This window comes from Coenobita brevimanus, chromosome 44, assembly GCF_032717465.1.
Source record: "Coenobita brevimanus isolate Jiangsu-jjx chromosome 44, ASM3271746v2, whole genome shotgun sequence".
Lineage (NCBI taxonomy): Eukaryota > Metazoa > Arthropoda > Malacostraca > Decapoda > Coenobitidae > Coenobita > Coenobita brevimanus.
In genome coordinates, this window is record NC_136997.1 from 2,200,020 (window position 1) to 2,219,574 (window position 19,555).

Consider the following 19,555-nt stretch of genomic DNA (forward strand, 5'->3'; position numbering starts at 1 on the left):
CGATGAACTAGCATTAGCTTCAAGGTGATACTGGGCTAGCCAGTCTTGTTCCTTCGACTTTCTTCTCAGACTCTCCTGTAACCTCTTTGTAGCTATGCTGTCAAGTGGCCCTATCATCATCTTGTGTGTGGTTCGTTGATCTTGAAGAAAAGACAGTTCAGAAATTGGAACCTTGCTAGACTTCGCACACGAGCATGATGAATGGTTAGCACATTTGCATGCTGCAATGTCGAAAATCTTCCTGTCTTGCTTCTTGAATTAGGTAACTTTCTGTTCATAATGCTTATTTCTTTTCGACACATGGGTATCTCATAAGTTTGATATTATTATCGTGGTGATTTCGTATCAGCTGTATAATGCGGGTTGATGTCACAGTAGGAATTGATGCTCGGGTCCAAATTTCTTCAATTTTGACAGCCAGGACATCAGACACTTCTGCAACAGTTGGTTCTTTTTTTGAATTACTCTTCAGTTTCAGTCTGACCCACTGATAGTCCATAAGTATGTCTTCAATGGTTGGCAACCTGTGCAAGTTCATTCTATGAGGATTACTGAAAATTTGGCATGCCGGAGGTTTTCTCGGATGACGCTCAGCCATCTTGTCACCATGCTCCAACACTCAAACTGCATAAGAAATGCAACAGAACATAGTAGGCTTAACAAATTAGAAGTATTATATGCATGATATTATTATTATTATACACTCAGGTACTCATAAAACATTTGAGCAGCATGTATCTGAAACCATAGTTGCCTTGTCCTCTAATATATTGGATATGACAACATGTCCCGGCATATAAAATCAGCAATTTTGGTAGAGGGCAGAAAATGTTGGTTTTAGAATGCCCAATTTTACATGCAAGATATGTGGGACAAATGACAACTTTTAGGAGGTATTACATGTCATAATTCAATTTTTAATTTTTTCACTCCACCCTAGACTGTGTGTGTGTGTGTGTGTGTGTGTGTGTGTGTGTGTGTGTGTGTGTGTGTGTGTGTGTGAGTTGTGTGTGTGTGTGTGTGTGTGTGTGTGTTTGTTTCTGTGGTGTGTGTGTGTGTGTGTGTGTGTGTGTGTGTTTCTGTGGTGTGTGTGTGTGTGTGTGTGTGTGTGTGTGTGTGTGTGTTTCTGTGTGTGTGTGTGTGTGTGTGTGTGTGTGTGTGTGTGTGTGTGTGTGTGTGTGTGTGTGTGTGTGTGTGTGTGTGTGTGTGTGTGTGTGTGTGTGTGTGTGTTTAAACAACATAGGTAAAAGTTATCGTCAAGTTTTATTTAAACTTCGTTATAAATACTGAGGGTAAACGAAAGATTAAACGATATTTTTTTTTAAGAGTGTCAAAAGTTAAGGTTACGGAAACAGATCAGTGTCTGATCTCGCATGATGACTTAAATAACTTTTTGTCCAATTTACACCAAACATGCTGGGTGGGTTGGGGGTATGGTAAGAACGAAAGGATTCAATCTGGGAACAATCAGTCAAAGGACAAGGTCACAAGGCAAAGCTAGAGTTCAATCCGTGTGCTGGTATGCAAACAAAATAGCTGAATAATTCTGGTATGATTTAAGGACTCTTACCTCCTTAAGGTGATAAAATGGAATTGTCTGTCACTGTTTAGTAAACATGAGAACATTGTTTGATGGCAGTCGCTGAATAATGAGCAGCATGCGCAGTGAGTTTCAAGTGATCAGCTAATTAAGTCCAGGTCTGTCCTTACGAATCTGCCATTTCCGTCTGACGTTTGAGACTTGAGGGATCGTCATAATGTGCACTAAGGCATACTCATAAACCATGATTAGCTTCTGTTTTCTCCCAGCTCTTACTCTCTTCCCTCCTGGGACTCACCTCCTCCCTCCTAGGTAACTGTGGTAACCTAGTTGATGCATTGGCCCTGTATCCCAGGACAGTGTTTGAATAACGCGCCATAGGTTCAAAGGAGTGGTAGGTGGTGGCGACCATCATCCATTCATTGGATGTAGTGCTGCCTACTTCTTCCTTCACCTATATCATTCGTTATCTGTCTGCCCTCGTCTCTTCCTATTTCTTCCATCGTTTCTGCCACTTTTTTCCCTCTTCTTTCTTTTCAGGTGCCTTTTCATTGAGTGATAAGCCAAATAGCTTCCTGCGAGCCAGGAAACCATTTACAACCCTGGGTGGTAACCATATAGCCAAAGCATACGTGTTTCATACGTGTCAACAAGTGGGTTGGCGGAGGGGTTAGTGCGCCGTCCCATAGAACAGCTAACTCAAAGACAGAAGGCCACCTTTACGGGATTATGACGTCTGGCCATAGATAGTTATATAGGCTCAAAGGCCAATGTTTACAGAGAAGACCATCGTGTGCAAGCATCGCATGGTGTCTGCACCCAACTTTACCTTGAAATATTGCCGAAATTATTTCACTAGAATTTAACCACTGTTAGTTGGGAGGTTCCTAGTCAGATATAAATGATTTGGAGAATTTCTGCCGAACAGTTAAAATTTTGGTCACAGGTCAGCATGAAAATCCCCCAAATTTAGACTGATGACAAATAAGCACGTGAGACAAGAAAGGGTTTGGTATTAACATGTCGAGGTTAGTTTGTCTGGGAATTGTGGGCAACGTGCATTGTCTAGGGAAATAGGTGTATGCAAAGGTCTAATTGGAAGAAGTCTGCTCACTTTGCTTCCGCATGCATCTTTTGTGATGTTGCCTGGTAGCCTAGCCTGCGGTGAAAGCAGGTTAAGTGCGTGTGTAACTGCGACAAATTACCACAGTTTGTAACTGTCTCCCTTGATAGCGTTTTAAATAACTTTATTGTTGGTGTTCTTGTTTCTGTTGTTGTTTACATCTTAATTTTCCTCTTCAGTACAGCTGAGTATATAAAATGGTGCATATTGGTTACACCAGTAATTGTACCAGTCTTACCATTTCCATAATGTTGGTGGCCAAATATTATTACTGCTGTTCATGCCTTAGTATTAACGCTTTTCATCATCACCTTCGACATTACTATAAATATAACCCTCACCATCACCATCATCATCATTATTATCATCATCACTGATCCTATCATAGCTCCCTCAACTTCGTACATTTCTTTTTTACACACATAGGCTGCTTAGGACCATACCAGCACAAAGTACCGTCATTATTATTCAAATGATCATTACTACCATTATCATCATCATCATCATCATCATCTGTGCGTCACTATCATAATTCTCTCAGCTTCCATACCCCCTCCCTCCCTCTCTCTCTCTCTCTCTCTCTCTCTCTCTCTCATAACCATTTTTACCCGTCCCCGCCCCAGAGGGGCTCGGGGACGATTATTGTTTTCACTCGGTTTGTCTGTTTGTCTGTCTGTCTGTCTGTTAACAACTTTACCCGAAAACTACTGGTGCGATTTTGACTAAAATTACAGGGATGATGGGCTACGACCTTCTGGTCATCTGATTACATTACGGACAAAAACTGGGCCAAGGCCCAGACTGTAGGCCAAAAAATGTAAAAAAAAAAAAAATGCCATCACTCCTTTGAAATTCGTCATATTGACACGGAACCAAAACCTAAAGGTGCATCTTCATATCTGCATCCCATAACAAGCCTCATTACATCAGGGGGGGTCACCTCCCAGTTAGCGATAGGGGGGTCTATGTCTGATGGGTCGGGCCTAAAATTTCAAATGGGCATAAAATCGTCAATTTTCACCCGATCTACTCCAAATTCAATTTGTGACATCTTTGACTAGATATCCTGTTGTGTTTATACGTCAGCACTAAAATAACTGCCGGGGAAGGGTTTGCTGTGCCTTGGCACCGCTTCTTGTTAATTCATTTTATTAAAAAAATGAAAGTATCGTACAAAGTGTGCCAGTACAGTACTTTTGGACGGGAAGGTTGTAGGAGCTTAGGAGCTGGACCCAAGCAGGGTCCAGATTCAGTTGACATTAACTGTACTGGAAATGCTCGGAAAGGTGATAGTTGTAATGGTGGTAGTTGGTGGTAATTGCAATGGTAGTAGTTGATGGTAGTTGGTGGTAGTTGCAATGGTGGTAGTTGCAATGGTGGTAGTTGCAATGGTGGTAGTTGATGGTGGTGTTAATGCTGGCAGTGATTGTAATGGTGGTAGTCGAAGGTGGTGTTAGTTGGTGGTGGCTGTAATTGTGGTAGTTGATGCCTTGTATGTCACCACCATGAACAGCAGCATCCCACCGCTGCACCTGCCCCCACCCCACCATCCCCTTTCACTTAAGTAACCCTTTCCCCTTCCCCTCTCCCATTTCCCCTTCCCCATCCCCATTTCCTACCACTCCATCTCTCCCTCCTCATCCCCCCAGCGTCACTTCTCCAGCCTCCCTTAACTCCACTACAATCCCCCCGCCTCATCCCACTACATTTGTCCCATCTTTCCTGATCATCCCCCACTCACTTCCTCACTCCACCATTTCACATTCTCCCTCCCCATTTCCCCATGCCTCACCTTCCCTCTCCACATATCCGCATTTCCCACTCCCCATTCCATCTCAAGAACTCATCGCTCTTCACTTCCCTCAACTCAGTTCTTTTTACCAGTATTTTTTTTAGCCCAATTTTCCCTTTTCTGCCTTCTCTCTCTCTCTCTCTCTCTCTCTCTCTCTCTCTCTCTCTCTCTCAGCCACTTCATTCCCCGTCCCTCCCCCTTCCCTGTTCCATTTCAGCTCTCCATTTATCTTTATACCTCCCCTCACCAAATGTCTTCCTCTCCCCTCTTTTCCTCAGTTAAACTCTCCCTTCCATTCCTGGTTCTTACTCTCCTCTTTCTTTCATATTTTCCCTCTTTTGGTTTCATCTTTACACACTTCGGGAGGTTCTATGGAACTCCTGCGACTCCGTGGGATCCCCGCAAGGATAATCCGACTGATTGTTGGCCTGAACTCAAACACTGAGAGTGCTGTCAAGTGTTGAAGGGGAGGGGGGGGGGGACATCCGACTTCTTCCCAGTAAGTTCTGGTGTAAGACAGGGATGTGTCCTTGCCTCCATGCTTTTCAACACATGTATGGATTGGGTATTGGACGGGCTGTGGGTCGACGTCATTTTGGGGGATCAAATGGCAATTTCAGGGTTACCGACCTTGACTTTGCTGATGATGCAGTTATCCTAGCAGAGTCGCTGGAGACACTACTGAGTGCCCTCGACGAATTTCACGAGAATGCGAAGGCACTGGGATTAAAGGTCTCTTGGGCCAAGACCAAGGTCCAGGCATTTGGTGGCTTGTTGGATGAAGCAGTTCAGTCTGTCCAAGCACGTGGTGAGGGTATAGAAGTCTTGGAAAGATTCACTTATATTGGTAGTGTGGTCCATAGCAACGGTAGATCAGACTGTGAGATCTCTTGTCACAATGGTCTGGCCTACGGGGTTATGGATTCACTCATTTCGGGTATTTGGTGCTGTTGTTATTTGTGCAGATGGCCGAAAGTTCGCATCTTCAGGGGTCTGGTGCTCCCTGTCTTACTGTATGGCTGAGACATGGACACTAAACAGTGATTTGAAGCGGCATATTGACTCCTTTGTTACTAAGTGTCTTGGCAGGATCATGGGATATCGCTGGTACAACCGGGTGCATAACGATCGACTACTCAGTGAGACTAAGTCGAGGCCTATTACCTATATAATACGTCATCGCCAACTCCAGCTGTGGGCACGTGGCCCACTTTCCTGAGGCTGATTCTGTTCACAGGGTGATCTTTGAACAGATTAATCCAGGGTGGAAGAGGCCAAAAGGAAGGCCAAGTAACTCTTGGCTGGAGCAGGTTGATCACTTCTGTCGGGAGATACTTAGAGGAAAAGTCGCTGCCTGGAGGGTTGCACAGAGGGACCTGCGTGGGTGGGTCGGAGGGTGAGTGAGGCTACGCGCCCCGCGGCGTTTGACCCTTCTTGATTCATTCGATTGATTTCCCACACTGACCCGCTCCCCTCCCCTCCTTCTCCATTTAGTCCTCTCCCCGATTCTTATTTGCGTTTTTTTTTTTTTTCCAATTGGCCTAGTCTCTGTATTTAAAGCTTCCTTATATTCCAGCTCATCTTATTAGTATTTCTTTCCCTCTAACTCTTCCAGCTCGATTTCGTTTTTTTTTTTCTTGATACCACAGAAGGCTTTGGTTTAGGAGAGGGAACACTTTTTTTTTTTTTATTAGAGAAAATATAAAGCTCTATAACCTAGTCCCTTCAGCTTCAGAATTAACTGTAGATCCGAATATAATCGCTTGGGGATAACAAGTATAAAAATAAATAATCCTACTGAAGGAGCTAATAGCAACAAGTTTCTTTGCCTCCCACAGTTTTCCCAACTCCACCTTTTGCTTACCCACAGCCCCATCCCACAACCTCCCCAACCCCACAACCTCCCCAACCCCACAACCTCCCCAACCCCACAACCCCCCCAACCCCACAACCTCCCCAACCCCACAACCTCCCCAACCCCACAACCTCCCCAACCCCCCAACCCCACAACCTCCCCAACCCCAGTGTCCACCACTTGACCCAAACCACAGTGTAACAAACCTAGATGTAGAGTGGCTGAACATTAAGACACTGCTCCAAACAGTGTAGAAAAAAACACTGCAGGAGAAACCCTGGGCTTTTCCACTTCCACCACAAAGACTGGGTTTAATGACAATGCTGAGGACATACACGACCTTCTTGCAATGAAGACTAGAACACATAACAACTGGTTGGCTTATCCTAGCTACTGAACCCTAAAAACTTAATTCCAGAATCTTAGAAGTGAAACACAGAGAAAACTGCATGACATGGAGAGCAAATAGTGGAGTAAGCAAGCAAAAGAGCTGCAAAGACTGGCTGATATTAACTACCAACATGGGTTCTACAAGTCCAATAAAACCATCTGTAGGCCAATCACACACAACATAAACCCTGTTTGATCAGCCAAAGGAAAGCTTATGAAAGACATGGAAGTAATCCTAGAAAGATAGGCGCAATGCTTCAACACCTTACTGAATCGAATAAACCTGGTGGAGTACAATATCCCTGGTAATATCCCAGATATTTCTCAACGGCAGATCTCAATGTCCCACCTACTTTTGCAGAAGCCTTTCAGGCCATCCAATCAATAAAAAACAAAACAAAGAAAGCCCTGGAGCTGATGGCAGGCCGTCTGAGCTGATCAAATAGGGTGACCAGTTACTTCCCAGCACCTCCATAATCACGTGCTGACTATCTGGAACCAAGAACAAATTCCATCTGAGTGGCTTACTTATGATATTGTAACCATATACAAGAAGAAAGGGGACCATTCAAATTGTGACAACAGTAAAGGTATCTCCCTCCTTGTGAATACTAGTAAAGTACTAGCCAAGAAAATGTTATCCAGACTGACAAAACACTTCACTGAGTCAACACTTCTTGAAACACAATGTGGATTTCGGAAGGAACGAAGTACCTGTGATATGATCTTTGTTGCCCGATAGATACAAGAGAAATGCCACGAGCAGAACCGTAACTTGTATACTGCATTCATCCATCTTGCAAAAGCATGTGACAGTGTCAATAGAGAACTTTTATGAAATGCTCTTTAGAAATCTGGATTTCCAAACAAATTCCTTACCATCCGAAAGAGCGTGCATGACAAAACGAATGCTAGTGTGTCCATAGGTGGGAGCAAATCCTAACCCATCAATGTGGATGTGAACATAAAGCAAGGATGTGTTCTGGCTCCTGTCCTTTTCAACATCTGTCTCATTGCAGTCACCCTTAGAAGTCACCAACAAATGAACCCTGATGATGGAATGAAATTCCAGTTCTGTCTAGATGGTAAGTTATTTAATTTCAGACGTCTTCAGGCACAATCAAAGACTGACACAGTTCATTTCTTAAAGCTGCAGTAGGCTGATGACTGTGCTATTCTTGCATATTCTCCAGAAGCCCAACAGCAGCCTTTCATTATCATTTCCAACATTTACCATGCAGTGGTACTCCGAAAAAGTATCAATAAAACAGAAATAATATCTCAAAGAAACAAAGCAATACAGCCTCTTGCGTATCAGATAAATAACAAAAATGTAAAACAGGTGGAAAATTTTACCCCACATTGAAAGTGTTCTCACCGATAAACATAACATTGATGCAGAAGTCTTTCCACGAATCAACTGTGCCTCAGCCTCTTTTGGTCGTTTAAGTCCAGAGTTTCTAAAAACACCAACTTGAGAATCAAGACTATGGCATCAGTATATACAGCTGAATGCCTCTCCACTCTCTTTTATGGTGCTGAATCCTGAACTACTTACCAGTGTCACAAACAGCTTGGGTCTTTTTACATCCAATGCTTACAGCGCATCCAAGGACTCACGTGGGAGGATAAAGTCCCTCACTCAAAAATTGTACACGACAAACATCGCATTCCCCTTTTTAACTACTCGACAACACTACTATTTCACAGGCATTATAAAGCGCAGGTTTGTGTGAATCATTAGGTCTCTTGAGGCTAAGCTGAGAATTTCGGGGGCTTTGGCTAAATGGACTTGTTGGCCCACTTCAATGGGTTTATGATCATTTTCGAAGTATCTGGTTTCCTGAGCCTATTTCAGAAACTCTCCGTTTCCATATAATTGTAGGAAAGAGGGTTTGGATGATGGTGATGGTGTTGTTAATGGTGGTTGTGATGACATGGTTTACATAAAATAATGGACTCACTAATGTGGCAGAGTGAACATCTCTCAGCTGCCTTTTTCCTTATCCATTGCTACAAATAATGGAAAAATACGGCAATAAAAACATACCCTGATAATTAACTTACTTGAGTTTCTATGTCGTTTAATTTTCCTTTATGAAGTTCGACTATCTTGGCATATATTCCGGTCTCCACTAGCCGGGTGAGGTGATCAGAGATGATGGTGGTGTAGGGGGTGTTGCGACGCAAGTACCACGTAAAATAGCCTTTGTAGAGCTGTGAAGATGCACAGTAATCACTAACTTCTTGTACAGGACACAGTCAAAACAAACAATCCTGTATCAAAAGTTTGTTTCATTAAAATATTGCAGTATTTCAAGAGGAAATATATTTCATGAAGTGTACTATGTACTGTATTGCGACATCTCATGTTATATAGTAAATTGAATCTACTTCGAACAAGGCTTAAATATTTACCTTATCGTTTAAGACGTAGGTCATATGGGCAACCCTTTTTTCATGCAGCGTGAAGATGAGATAATCAAAAGAACAGACCAAGGCATGCCTGCCAGCAAGAACCTCAGTAAGGAGGAATCCGTAAGGGTCTGCAGGATTAAGATTTGTGTCTAAAAACAGCTTATCCCCCAGGGTTGCCAGAGTGGGGTTCTCGGAGGACTTCAGGGCTTCGGGCACCATACTTCCGTAGTCAGTCATGCAAGGTCTTAATATGATGTGATCAGGGAAGAGACATGAATGAGGAGTTAATCAGTTGTAAGGAGTAAGAGAGTTTTTTTAAAATATGATCTTGCCTAGATTTGCGTGCGCTGTCAGTATTCTTTCAGCACAGATACATTCTCCAGGGAAATAAAATACCGTACATTCAAAACAACTCTCGGCTTCAGCACCAGAGCTCTTCCACGACTTAATGCTTCTTGCAACTGGGTTTAGCACAATAGCCTACAAAGACTGTTTTTTCATACTTGGCAATGACCTGGATGATGACGTGACAAGGTTGTACTGTCTAAGTGGCACCATCGCAGGATACCTGCATGATTTATGATTAGCGGAAAGCCAAAACGTGTCGAGTAGTCATTATTTTATTCTGGCCAATATTACTTAAATCAGAAAACCTCACACGACGGTGATAATTCTCATTTTGACAAAGAAATCACAAATGATTTTTGTCAGATGGCTACAAAAGCATGCTGTTCATAGCATAATATGACCAATCGATGATTAAAGATTATCGTCCTTCCTAGGAATACAAGCCAGTGAGTGGGTTATGAGAATGAGGCAGGTGTCGGGTGGCGAGGAGGTACATCCACTGTGAGGCAGGCATGGAAGGTATCGAGAAGGATGAGTGACCATGTATGATACGACACTCAGCATAATGTCAGAAATACACCCTTACAAAAGCATTTTTTTTTTTTTAGGTGGAGGAGAGCTATCGACAATTGGCCTGAAGGCCCAGGTCATTAAAACTATATTTTTAAATTAATTATTATTTTTTTTTATGATACCAATAAAGTAGATGTGCAATTTCTTTTTTTTGCATTTAGAGAAAACATGGAACTGCACAGTTAACTCTACTATATGTACGAGTACACCAGTTTTGTTGAAATCCATGCCCTCACTTTTCCCTATTCCTGATCATTTTTATTTTTGCGATGGCACTAACACCGCCAGGATTCTGTGGGGGGGGGGGTCACGCTCCCCAAATAACGCATTACGGATGAGAGTCCATTGCACAACATGCGGTAAGATATCGAAGCTACATCTGCCATCCTTTCAAAATTTCTGAGACTTTTTTCATATGCTGAGGAGGGCTGACCCCTCTAAACATCATGGTTGGAAAATGTGTATAGTGGAAGACCTTCGCAGTAACAAAACGAATTCTCCTGAGAAATGTCGTTCAACTTTTTCCCCTATTTCTATTTTTTTTTTCTTTTTATTTATGGAAGCGGGACTGAACCTCCGAAATATCATCGGGGTCCTCAAGCCCCCTTATTATCGCATTACAGATGAGAGTTCATTATACAACATGTATCTACATGTCAGAGCTTTATTTGCCCTGCTTTCATTATTTCTGAGACTTTTATTTTGGCTAAGGAGGCTGACCCCTTAAAAATCATGGTTGGAAAATTAAATAAAGTGGAAGGCCTTCCCAAGATCCCAATGAATCACCTGAGAAGTTTCATCCAAATCCATCAAATAGCCTCGGATGAGTTAAAACACACACACACACACACACACACACACACACACACACACACACACACACACACACACACACACACACACACACACACACACACGCACTGGCTGGTTCTCGGGCAACTGTATAGCTCGCGTTGCTGAAATTGATACCATCGTGCGTCGCAGGACTGGTAACTAAATTATACAAAAAACAAACTACTATCACAACCTCACACTGATAAACCTAACGTAATAACTGCTATCCTACACTAAAACATAAACATACAAATAGCTAAAACTAACTAATTTGTCACATAAGGCGATTGCTTCATGGAGGCCTCATATCCACATGTGGCATCTCACCTCACTGTGGTTGCTCATCAGGGGCGTAGCCAGAAAGTTCATAAGGGGGCGGGGAGGGAGAAAGATGTCTATACATTCTTGAAAAGGTGGTGGGAGGCGAGAGAAGCGAGCCTCTGCACCTGGGAGGTCTGGGGGGGCTCACAGCGCCCCCCTCCCCATGAAATTTGTTGAAAATTAAGTACTAGTGTCTTTCCGAGGCCTATGAAAGTATGTATTGGAATAGTTAGATGATAACTCATTATAGTGTAAATGGCGAAAAACAGAGAAAATGATTTCGGCTGACAAAACAAGCTTTTTTAATGATCCTTATGGAATAAAAGAACAATATTGCATCTGGGAGTCTCATGTGCATTTTCCTCGCCTTTGAGAGCATAATAATCTTAGCTAAGTTAGGTGGAGCCTGGGAGGGCCAAAATTGATCTGACAAAAGGTGATAACAGAAATATATTATTGTGTTCTAAAGGAAAGCAGTATAATTTCTAATATTTCACAAATCTCTTGGTACCTGAAGACTCAAGTATCATATAACATATTAAGAACCACTTCCATAGCCCATACACATCATTTATAATTATAAATGTGCCATGCACTGGAGTCTACCCAGTTGGCTAAACTAAAAAGGTAAGCCTTTAAAATATGCTTAATTACTTAAACTTGTCTGCTGTTTTAAATGAATGTTCTAAGAAAAAAATGTTATATTATATATATATATATATATATATATATATATATATATATATATATATATATATATATATATATATATATATATATATATATACACCTAATTTCTACGTTGAGCACAGGCAATAAAAGCTCTGGCACTCATTCGAGCTGATCGTTTTCACACTTTGAACAGATATTGCCTAAGAAATCATAGTTCTGATTAATTAACGTAGAAGGAAACATTGATTAACAAAAAATAAGATATTGTCGAACTCAGACAAATAAATGTAGTTTCATTCATACTGGTACTCTACAGTATAACCGTTATATCAACTGAAATGAAAAAAAAAAAAAAGCACCAATTCTATATACATATACATACTCTCAGCAATTTTGCATGCCATGACAGTACTGTACATTCATAAAAAGAGATTCAGTCTGCTTGCTTTTATCTTTGAGAACTGATCCAAAATTATGTCTGCATGACGCAGAATCACCACAATTCTCTGTCTGTCTGTCTGTCTCTCAGGTGATTTATTTATTTACTTTTATAGATATATTATTATTTTTAAACCCCAAAAGATTTCAAGATCCTCAAGGGGAAGGGGGCGGCCGCCTCCTCCGTCCCCCCACCTTGGCTACGCCCTTGTTGCTCATTCATATCAAACACTTCATTTTCATAGAATGATAGTAGTACAAGGAGCCTCGGTAGTAAACTATGCCACAGAAATGCGTCTCCAAGTTTCATAAGTATATTGCGACACAAGTTAGTTCATCACACGTGATTAACACATCAATATGCACCAGACATCACTATAATGACTTGAAATGCGTCATCAGAATCAGGCATACCAACCATTGCGAGAGGACTAGCTATCTTCCACTCATTTTCACATCCATCGTCTCCCAAGCTTCGAGAATTTTTTGGTGAGAGTGTACAATGCCTATAAGTGCGACAGTATTGATGACTGATGGCATATATTGACATCCCCTGTATTTATACATGTGTCTTGATTGACAATCAACAGGTGATGAGGGCAGGTGCGAAAATAACTTAGACAGACGTTACATATTACATATGTAGAAGGGTCCGGACAACTGTCAAGGAAGAAGATGTCAGTCCACTGAAGATGATGCTGTGGACACATAACAAGGAGGATCAAGGCTGAAGTAAGAAGCATTTCTCAACCTCGCGACTATGACTTGAATGCCTTTTGCTTCCTCAAGACTGTCAAGGACACTGAAACTCCTCTAAGACACGCCTCGGTCAAAATCTCATATGGAAAGGTCACAGAGCCATCTCTTGCACTAGCACAAGGTATCCAACAGCACATCGATAAGACAGGAAACCAGACTACCTCAGGTCTTGCTGTGAAACTACATCACAAACACGGCATTTCTGAGCTGACACTGTAAAGACCCTGAAGGAACAAGATTTTATTAAACACATACGACGAAGTCTTGTGATTCAAGAAATCAGCAGCATCATATGTCTCAGATAATGTTGATGTATACTACAAGAAACTGGGCCTCACAGCTGAGCTTGGGCCTATCATTGGCTAGGGAGATAACATTGATCTTATGATCAGCACCCACAATGGGCAGAAGAGCATTCATGTAATGGTTACAGTGTTCCCAAAGCATCCAACAGACATCGTGATGCCTTGAATTGCTGCATTGATGCAGCTCACGATCCCTTGACTAAAGAAGTCTGAAGCTTCATCTCTCCATCTCACAAACCATTATCAACAACAAGAGCTCTATAAGGGCCCGCCTAAACTAGACTCACGAATTCTTACTGACAAGACCCTGTCACCAATCGATAGGGAACATCTTGCATTCAGTTTAGTAAGGACAAAGAGGATGGATGCTACCTAATACTCACAGTTACATGCTGTTCCAGAAGCAGTTGACTGGTCAGCACATAGTGCTTGTGAGGACAGGACAGAGGCTGCTGCTGAGAAACAAAGGACTATGTTTGTATTTGGCCCACTATGGGATCTACCTCCATCCCACACAGATACAACGCAGCAAGCCATGGCCTACATGGATAAGGCTATGAAAAGCTTTGGAATGAAATATACAATTCTCACCTTTGACATGCAGCTGTGCATTGTGGCTTGCCTCATAAAATGGAGTGACCAAAATCAATGGAAAAACATAATTCTAAGAGCAGGTATGATACACACACGAATGTCGTTATTGGGGTGTATTGGAGTGCTTATGAAGACAAGTGGCCTCGAGGTACTGCTCTACTCAGCCTTTGCAAACTTGACCAGTAGCTATTCTCAACGGCCTGAAATGGCCGATGACACTTCGTGCCTTTCGATTCGTAGTGGCAGCTCTACTGCGTGATTTCCTGAAAGATAGATGAAAAACAGGTGAAGAGATTACTGTATACATGGAGAAGGGAAGAGAACATCAGGTAATGACAGGAAAGCCGAAGCAAGAGAGTAGAGATTTCACAAGATTTAAGTTCAGGAACACGAGTACAAGATATGTCGTTGTGTACATATACACAAAAGCTACATTTGGCTTTGAAATGAGTGTGGAGAAAGTATGAGGATACAGAGGAGGGTTTGCTATCAGTTGCCTCAAACAGCTGAGTCTCGGTTAGGAAGAGAAGGCGAGTTTTAAAGGGGGAGTGGTGGTGCTCAACAGAGAAAAAGTTAGAGGAAAGGCCACGACTGTTTCAGAAAAGCGAATCAGTCAGTGGTTTCAGCCATCTTACTGGGTCGTCACCGGGAGAGGGGCGGATGGTGGAGGCTTTGATTGTCCCTACCCTCTGGGAACTCAGGGGCTTTGTTATTAGATGCATTTTTCTTTTTTGTAAAAATTTGAATTGGAAGCCAAGTGTGGAATGTGCATGTAGTTTGGTGTTGAGAGTTAGAAGAACTTGTACTAAACAGTAAGCTGACCTACTCTCTGTGTTACTGAAGCACTGAAAAAAATTCATTAAAGGGGGACGGTCAGGAGCTAGTCCCGAGGACTGATGAAACGGGAGCTGTAGCTCTCCCTGTCATCGGCTTTCCATCCGCCTTTGGAATACCATCCTGATCGACTGGTGCAACAGTTTGCTTCCTGATATAAATATATATATATATATATATATATATATATATATATATATATATATATATATATATATATATATATATATATATATATATATATATATATAAAGAGAAAGAGAGAGAGAGGGGGGGGGAGGGTCTCGTGACTGAACATGTGTCCAAATCCTAATAATTTTGGATATGAAATTATCAAAGACCTTATGGGCTAATTTTGAAGGAAACCATTTTCACCCATAACGTCCTCAGTAATTGAGTCTTCGTAACGTGTGGGATTTTGACTCATGTTCATATAAACCTTTTTTGCTTAGAAATAATTAATAATTTATCTACTATTTCGAAAGTTATACCATGTCCTCCCAGGACACCCTGTATATATATATATATATATATATATATATATATATATATATATATATATATATATATATATATATATATATATATATATATCATCATTAGCCGTTTGAGTATCCACTGCAGGACCAGCCTATCCCGACCGAAGTCGGGACAATACAGCCAATGTATCTCTACCAAGTGGCTTAGGCTGTCTGGTAGAGATTGTATGTAGGGTGAGAAGTACTTGTAAGTGTACTGTAGTGGCTTTGGATGTGTGTGTAGTCTGTGAACCAAGTGTAATCGGCCCACGCAAGCCGACTGGTAGCAAGCATACTTTACAGTAAGCGACACTGGTTCAACCATAGCACCCCTTGTGTCCGCCAAAGCAGTACGTGGCTAGGTAAACACTCCCAAAGTTTATTACCCTGGCGGGGCACGAACCCTGATTCACACGTGTATGAAACGCACACTCTGCCACTGTACCACAGAGGCGCTCTCTCTCTCTCTCTCTCTCTCTCTCTCTCTATATATATATATATATATATATATATATATATATATATATATATATATTATGCTAGGAAGAAGGAACCAAAGGCCATGAGGCCGCAATAACAGTTCCCTTCAAGAGAAAAACAAAATACAAGAGAGAGCCAAATTCAAGATCCGATCATTTCGAGATGCCTGGACACATTGAGTTTGAAAGACTGGAGATCATAGGCAGCAGGAAATACAGACAGAGGGAGACAGTTCCAGAGTTGACCTGATTCATAAATGAAGGACTGGGAGTAACGGTTAACTCTTGCATTAGAGAGTTGGACAGAAAAGGGATGAGAGTTTGCTGCTAGACGGGTGCTACGCACCCACTGTAGAGGTGGATGAATGCATGCAGACAGTTCAGAGGAACAGTGACCATTAAAGTAGCGATAGAAGAGAGATAAAGAGGTAACACTGTGGTGAAGAGTCAGAGGTTGAAGGGAGTCACTAAGAGGAGGAGAGTTAATAAGACGAAAAACCTTTGACTCCAACCTATTGAGAAGAGCTGTATGTGGGGAGCCTCCCCACACATGAGAGTTGTACTTCACACAGGGGCGGATAAAACCCCTGTATAGAGTCAACAATTGTGCAGGGGTAAAGCAAAAACGGAGTCGCCTTAGCACACCTAATCTCTTGGAAGCAGATTTTACAAGAGATGTAATATGATCTTTCCAAGATAAGTCCCGAGTAAATGAAACCCCAAGCATGTTCAAGGATGATGCAGGATTAAGCTGAATATTATTAAACATTAGTGGGTATACCTGTGGAAGATTTTGTCGGATTGATAGGTGTAAGAACTGAGTCTTAGATGGATTAAAAACAACCAGATTATTTTTACCCCAGTCAGAGATACGAGCCAAGTCAGACATTAGGTGTGCCATAGCCTCATCCCTTGTTTGTTGAAGTAACTGCTGAGATGGGTGTTGCGGGAACCGAATGGAAAGGTGAAGGGTGGAGTCATCAGCGTATGAGTGGATAGGGTTAGATGTACAGCTTAGAAGGTCATTGATGAATAGAAGGAAGAGAGTTGGTGATAGGACATAGCCCTGAGGAACACCACTGTTGATAGATCTAGGAGATGAACGATGGCCGTCTACAACAGCAGCTATAGATCGACCAGAAAGGAAGCTAGCGATGAAGGCACAGATGGAAGGATAGAAACCATAAAAGGGCAGTTTGGAAATTAAAGATTTATGCCAGACTCAATCGAAAGCCTTTGAGACGTCAAGTGCAATTGCAAAGCTTTCGCCAAAGTCCCGAAAGAAGGATGACCAGGAGTCTGAAAGGTATGTGAGAGTCTGAAAGGTAGGTGAGAAGATTGCCAGATGAGCGTCCCTGACGGAATCCATACTGACAATCAGAAAGAAAGTTGTGATAGGAAAGATGCTTTAAAATTTTTCTATTGAGAATTGACTCGAAAACTTTTGAAATACTGGACGTTAAAGCAATTGGACGATAGTTGGAGGGTTGGGAGTGGTCACCCTTCTTTGGGACTGGCTGGATGAGAGCAAACTTCCAGCAAGAAAGAAAGGTACAAGTTGACAGACAAAGGCGAAAGAGTTTGCCTAGGCAGGGTGTAAGCACAGAAGCACAGTTCATGAGAACAACGGGAGGGACTCCGTTAGGCCCATATGCCTTGTTAGTACTGAGGCCAGTGATGGCAGAAAATACATCAGCTGAAGAAATGTTAATGTCAGCCATGAGGAAGTCAGAGAGGGGAAGTGATGGAGGAACAGTACCGGAATCGTCTAAGGTGGAATTGGAGGAGAAAGTCTGTGCGAAGAGATGTGCTTTATCAGTAGAAGAAATAGCTACAGAGCCGTCAGAGTAGAAAAGAGGAGAGAAGGATGATGAGGTAAGTTGTTAGAAAGGTTTTTGGCAAGATGCCAGAGGAGCAGGAAGAATTTGAGTTGGAGAGTTGAGAGCATTTAGTACAGATGAAATTATTTTTAGCAGAGCGAAGAACAGACTTAGCACGATTCCGGGCAGAAACATAAAGATGATGTGATTCAGGGGTGGGTTGGCTCCGGTACCTTTTGTAGGCCCTCTCCTTGTTGCGGACAGCATTAGAACAAGCGTGATTAAACCAAGGCTTTCTTGTGTTAGACAAAGGATACGAGAAAGGAATGTATGCTTCCATGCCTGAGAGAATAACCTCCGTAATGTGCAAGGCACACTCAGATGGCTGCCGGCCATGGAAGCAATAATCATTACAGGGAAAATCAAAGAAGTACTGCCTGAGGGCCTCCCAATCCACGGCTCCAAAATACCACAGATGACGTTTCCCTGGAGGGTCCACAGGCCGTACCAGAGTGATAGGACAGGTTAAGATGATAAGGTTGTGATTGGAGGAGCCCAACGGAGAGAAAAGATTAACAGCGTAAGCAGAAGGATTAGTTGTAAGGAAGAGGTCAAGTATGTTGAAGCTCTCTCCAAGGCGGTCTGGGGTACGGGTAGGGTGCTGTACAAGCTGCTCTAGGTCATTAAGGATGGAAAAGATGTATGCTTGTTCACCAGGTGGATCAGTGAAAGGAAATGAGAGCCAAAGGCGGTGGTGAATATTGAAATCTCCTAAAATGGAGATATCAGAGAAAGGAGAAATGGATAGAATGTGTTCCATCGTAGACATAAGATAGTCGAAGAATTTTTGATAGTCAGTAGAATTAGGGGATAAGTAAACAGCACAGCTATATTTAGTCAGAGAAAGACAGGAAAGCCGAAGCCAGAGTGTAGAGAATTCAGAAGAATCGAGTTCAGGAACACGAGAGCAGGATAAGTCGTTGTGTATATATACAGAACAGCCACCTTTGGCTTTGAAATGAGTATAGAGAAAGTAAGAGGATACAGAAAAGGGTTTGCTGTCAGTTGCCTCAGACAGCTGAGTCTCAGAAAGAGACGGTGAGGTTTAGAGGAGGAGAGTTGGTGCTCAACAGAGCGAAAGTTAGAGGAAAGGCCGCGAATGTTGCAGAAATGAAGAAGAAGTGAGTCAGACAGTGGTTCCAGGCAGTTCAAGTCGTCACCGGGAGAGGGGCGGAAGGTGGGGGCATTTATGGTCCCCTCCCCCCGGGGACTCCGAAGCTGAGTGTTGAAACGCCATGATTTTCTTGAATTTTGGAAAAGGAAGTGTAGTGTGTACTGTGCATGTAGTTTGGTGTAGATAGTTAGAGAAATTTGTATTGGAGAGCATGCTGGCCTACTCTCTGTGTAACTGAGACACTGAAAAAGTTCAGCAAAGGGGGATGGTCAGGAACTAGTCCTGAGGGCTGATGAAACGGGAGCTCCAGCACTCCCTGTCATCAGCTTTCCATCCACCTCGGGAGTACTGCCCTGCTCTACTGGTGCTACAGTCTACTCCTACTATATATATATATATATATATATATATAGATAGATAGATAGATAGATAGATAGATAGATAGATATAGATAGATAGATGTTTAATTTTCTAGTTTTCGAGTTCGGATTTCAGCTAATGTTTTGCCGAACTACAAAACTGAAATATACAGAAATAAGGTGCAGGTAAAATAAACTTCCTCCTGGTGATATGCACTTTCACGCAGTCTCTCCAGTCGATAATGGCTGTCTCACTCATGTCCAGCAAGTGCATCAATGTAATTGTTTTTCGTGTCCTTTCCTTCGATTGGTGTGTCACGGTGATGGCAGCATTTTAATTTTCTTTAGTGTTAATGGAAGGCAAAGGAGTGGGATATTACTGACGGGGAAAGGGAGATTAACTGCATTC

The 19,555-nt window shown here is 42.3% G+C and overlaps 1 protein-coding gene across 1 annotated transcript in view; it reads right to left on the minus strand.

Moving 5' to 3' along the window:
• Positions 1 to 19,555, minus strand: part of LOC145398211 (glutamate receptor ionotropic, delta-2-like) — a 130,316-nt gene that overhangs the window by 36,220 nt on the left and 74,541 nt on the right. The window contains exons 4-5 of the mRNA XM_080271165.1: positions 9,119 to 9,362; positions 8,768 to 8,917 (exon numbers count right to left, since the gene is read on the minus strand). Of these exons, the coding sequence (XP_080127291.1) occupies positions 8,768 to 8,917; positions 9,119 to 9,362 (394 nt within the window). The remainder of the gene's footprint in view (positions 1 to 8,767; positions 8,918 to 9,118; positions 9,363 to 19,555) is intronic.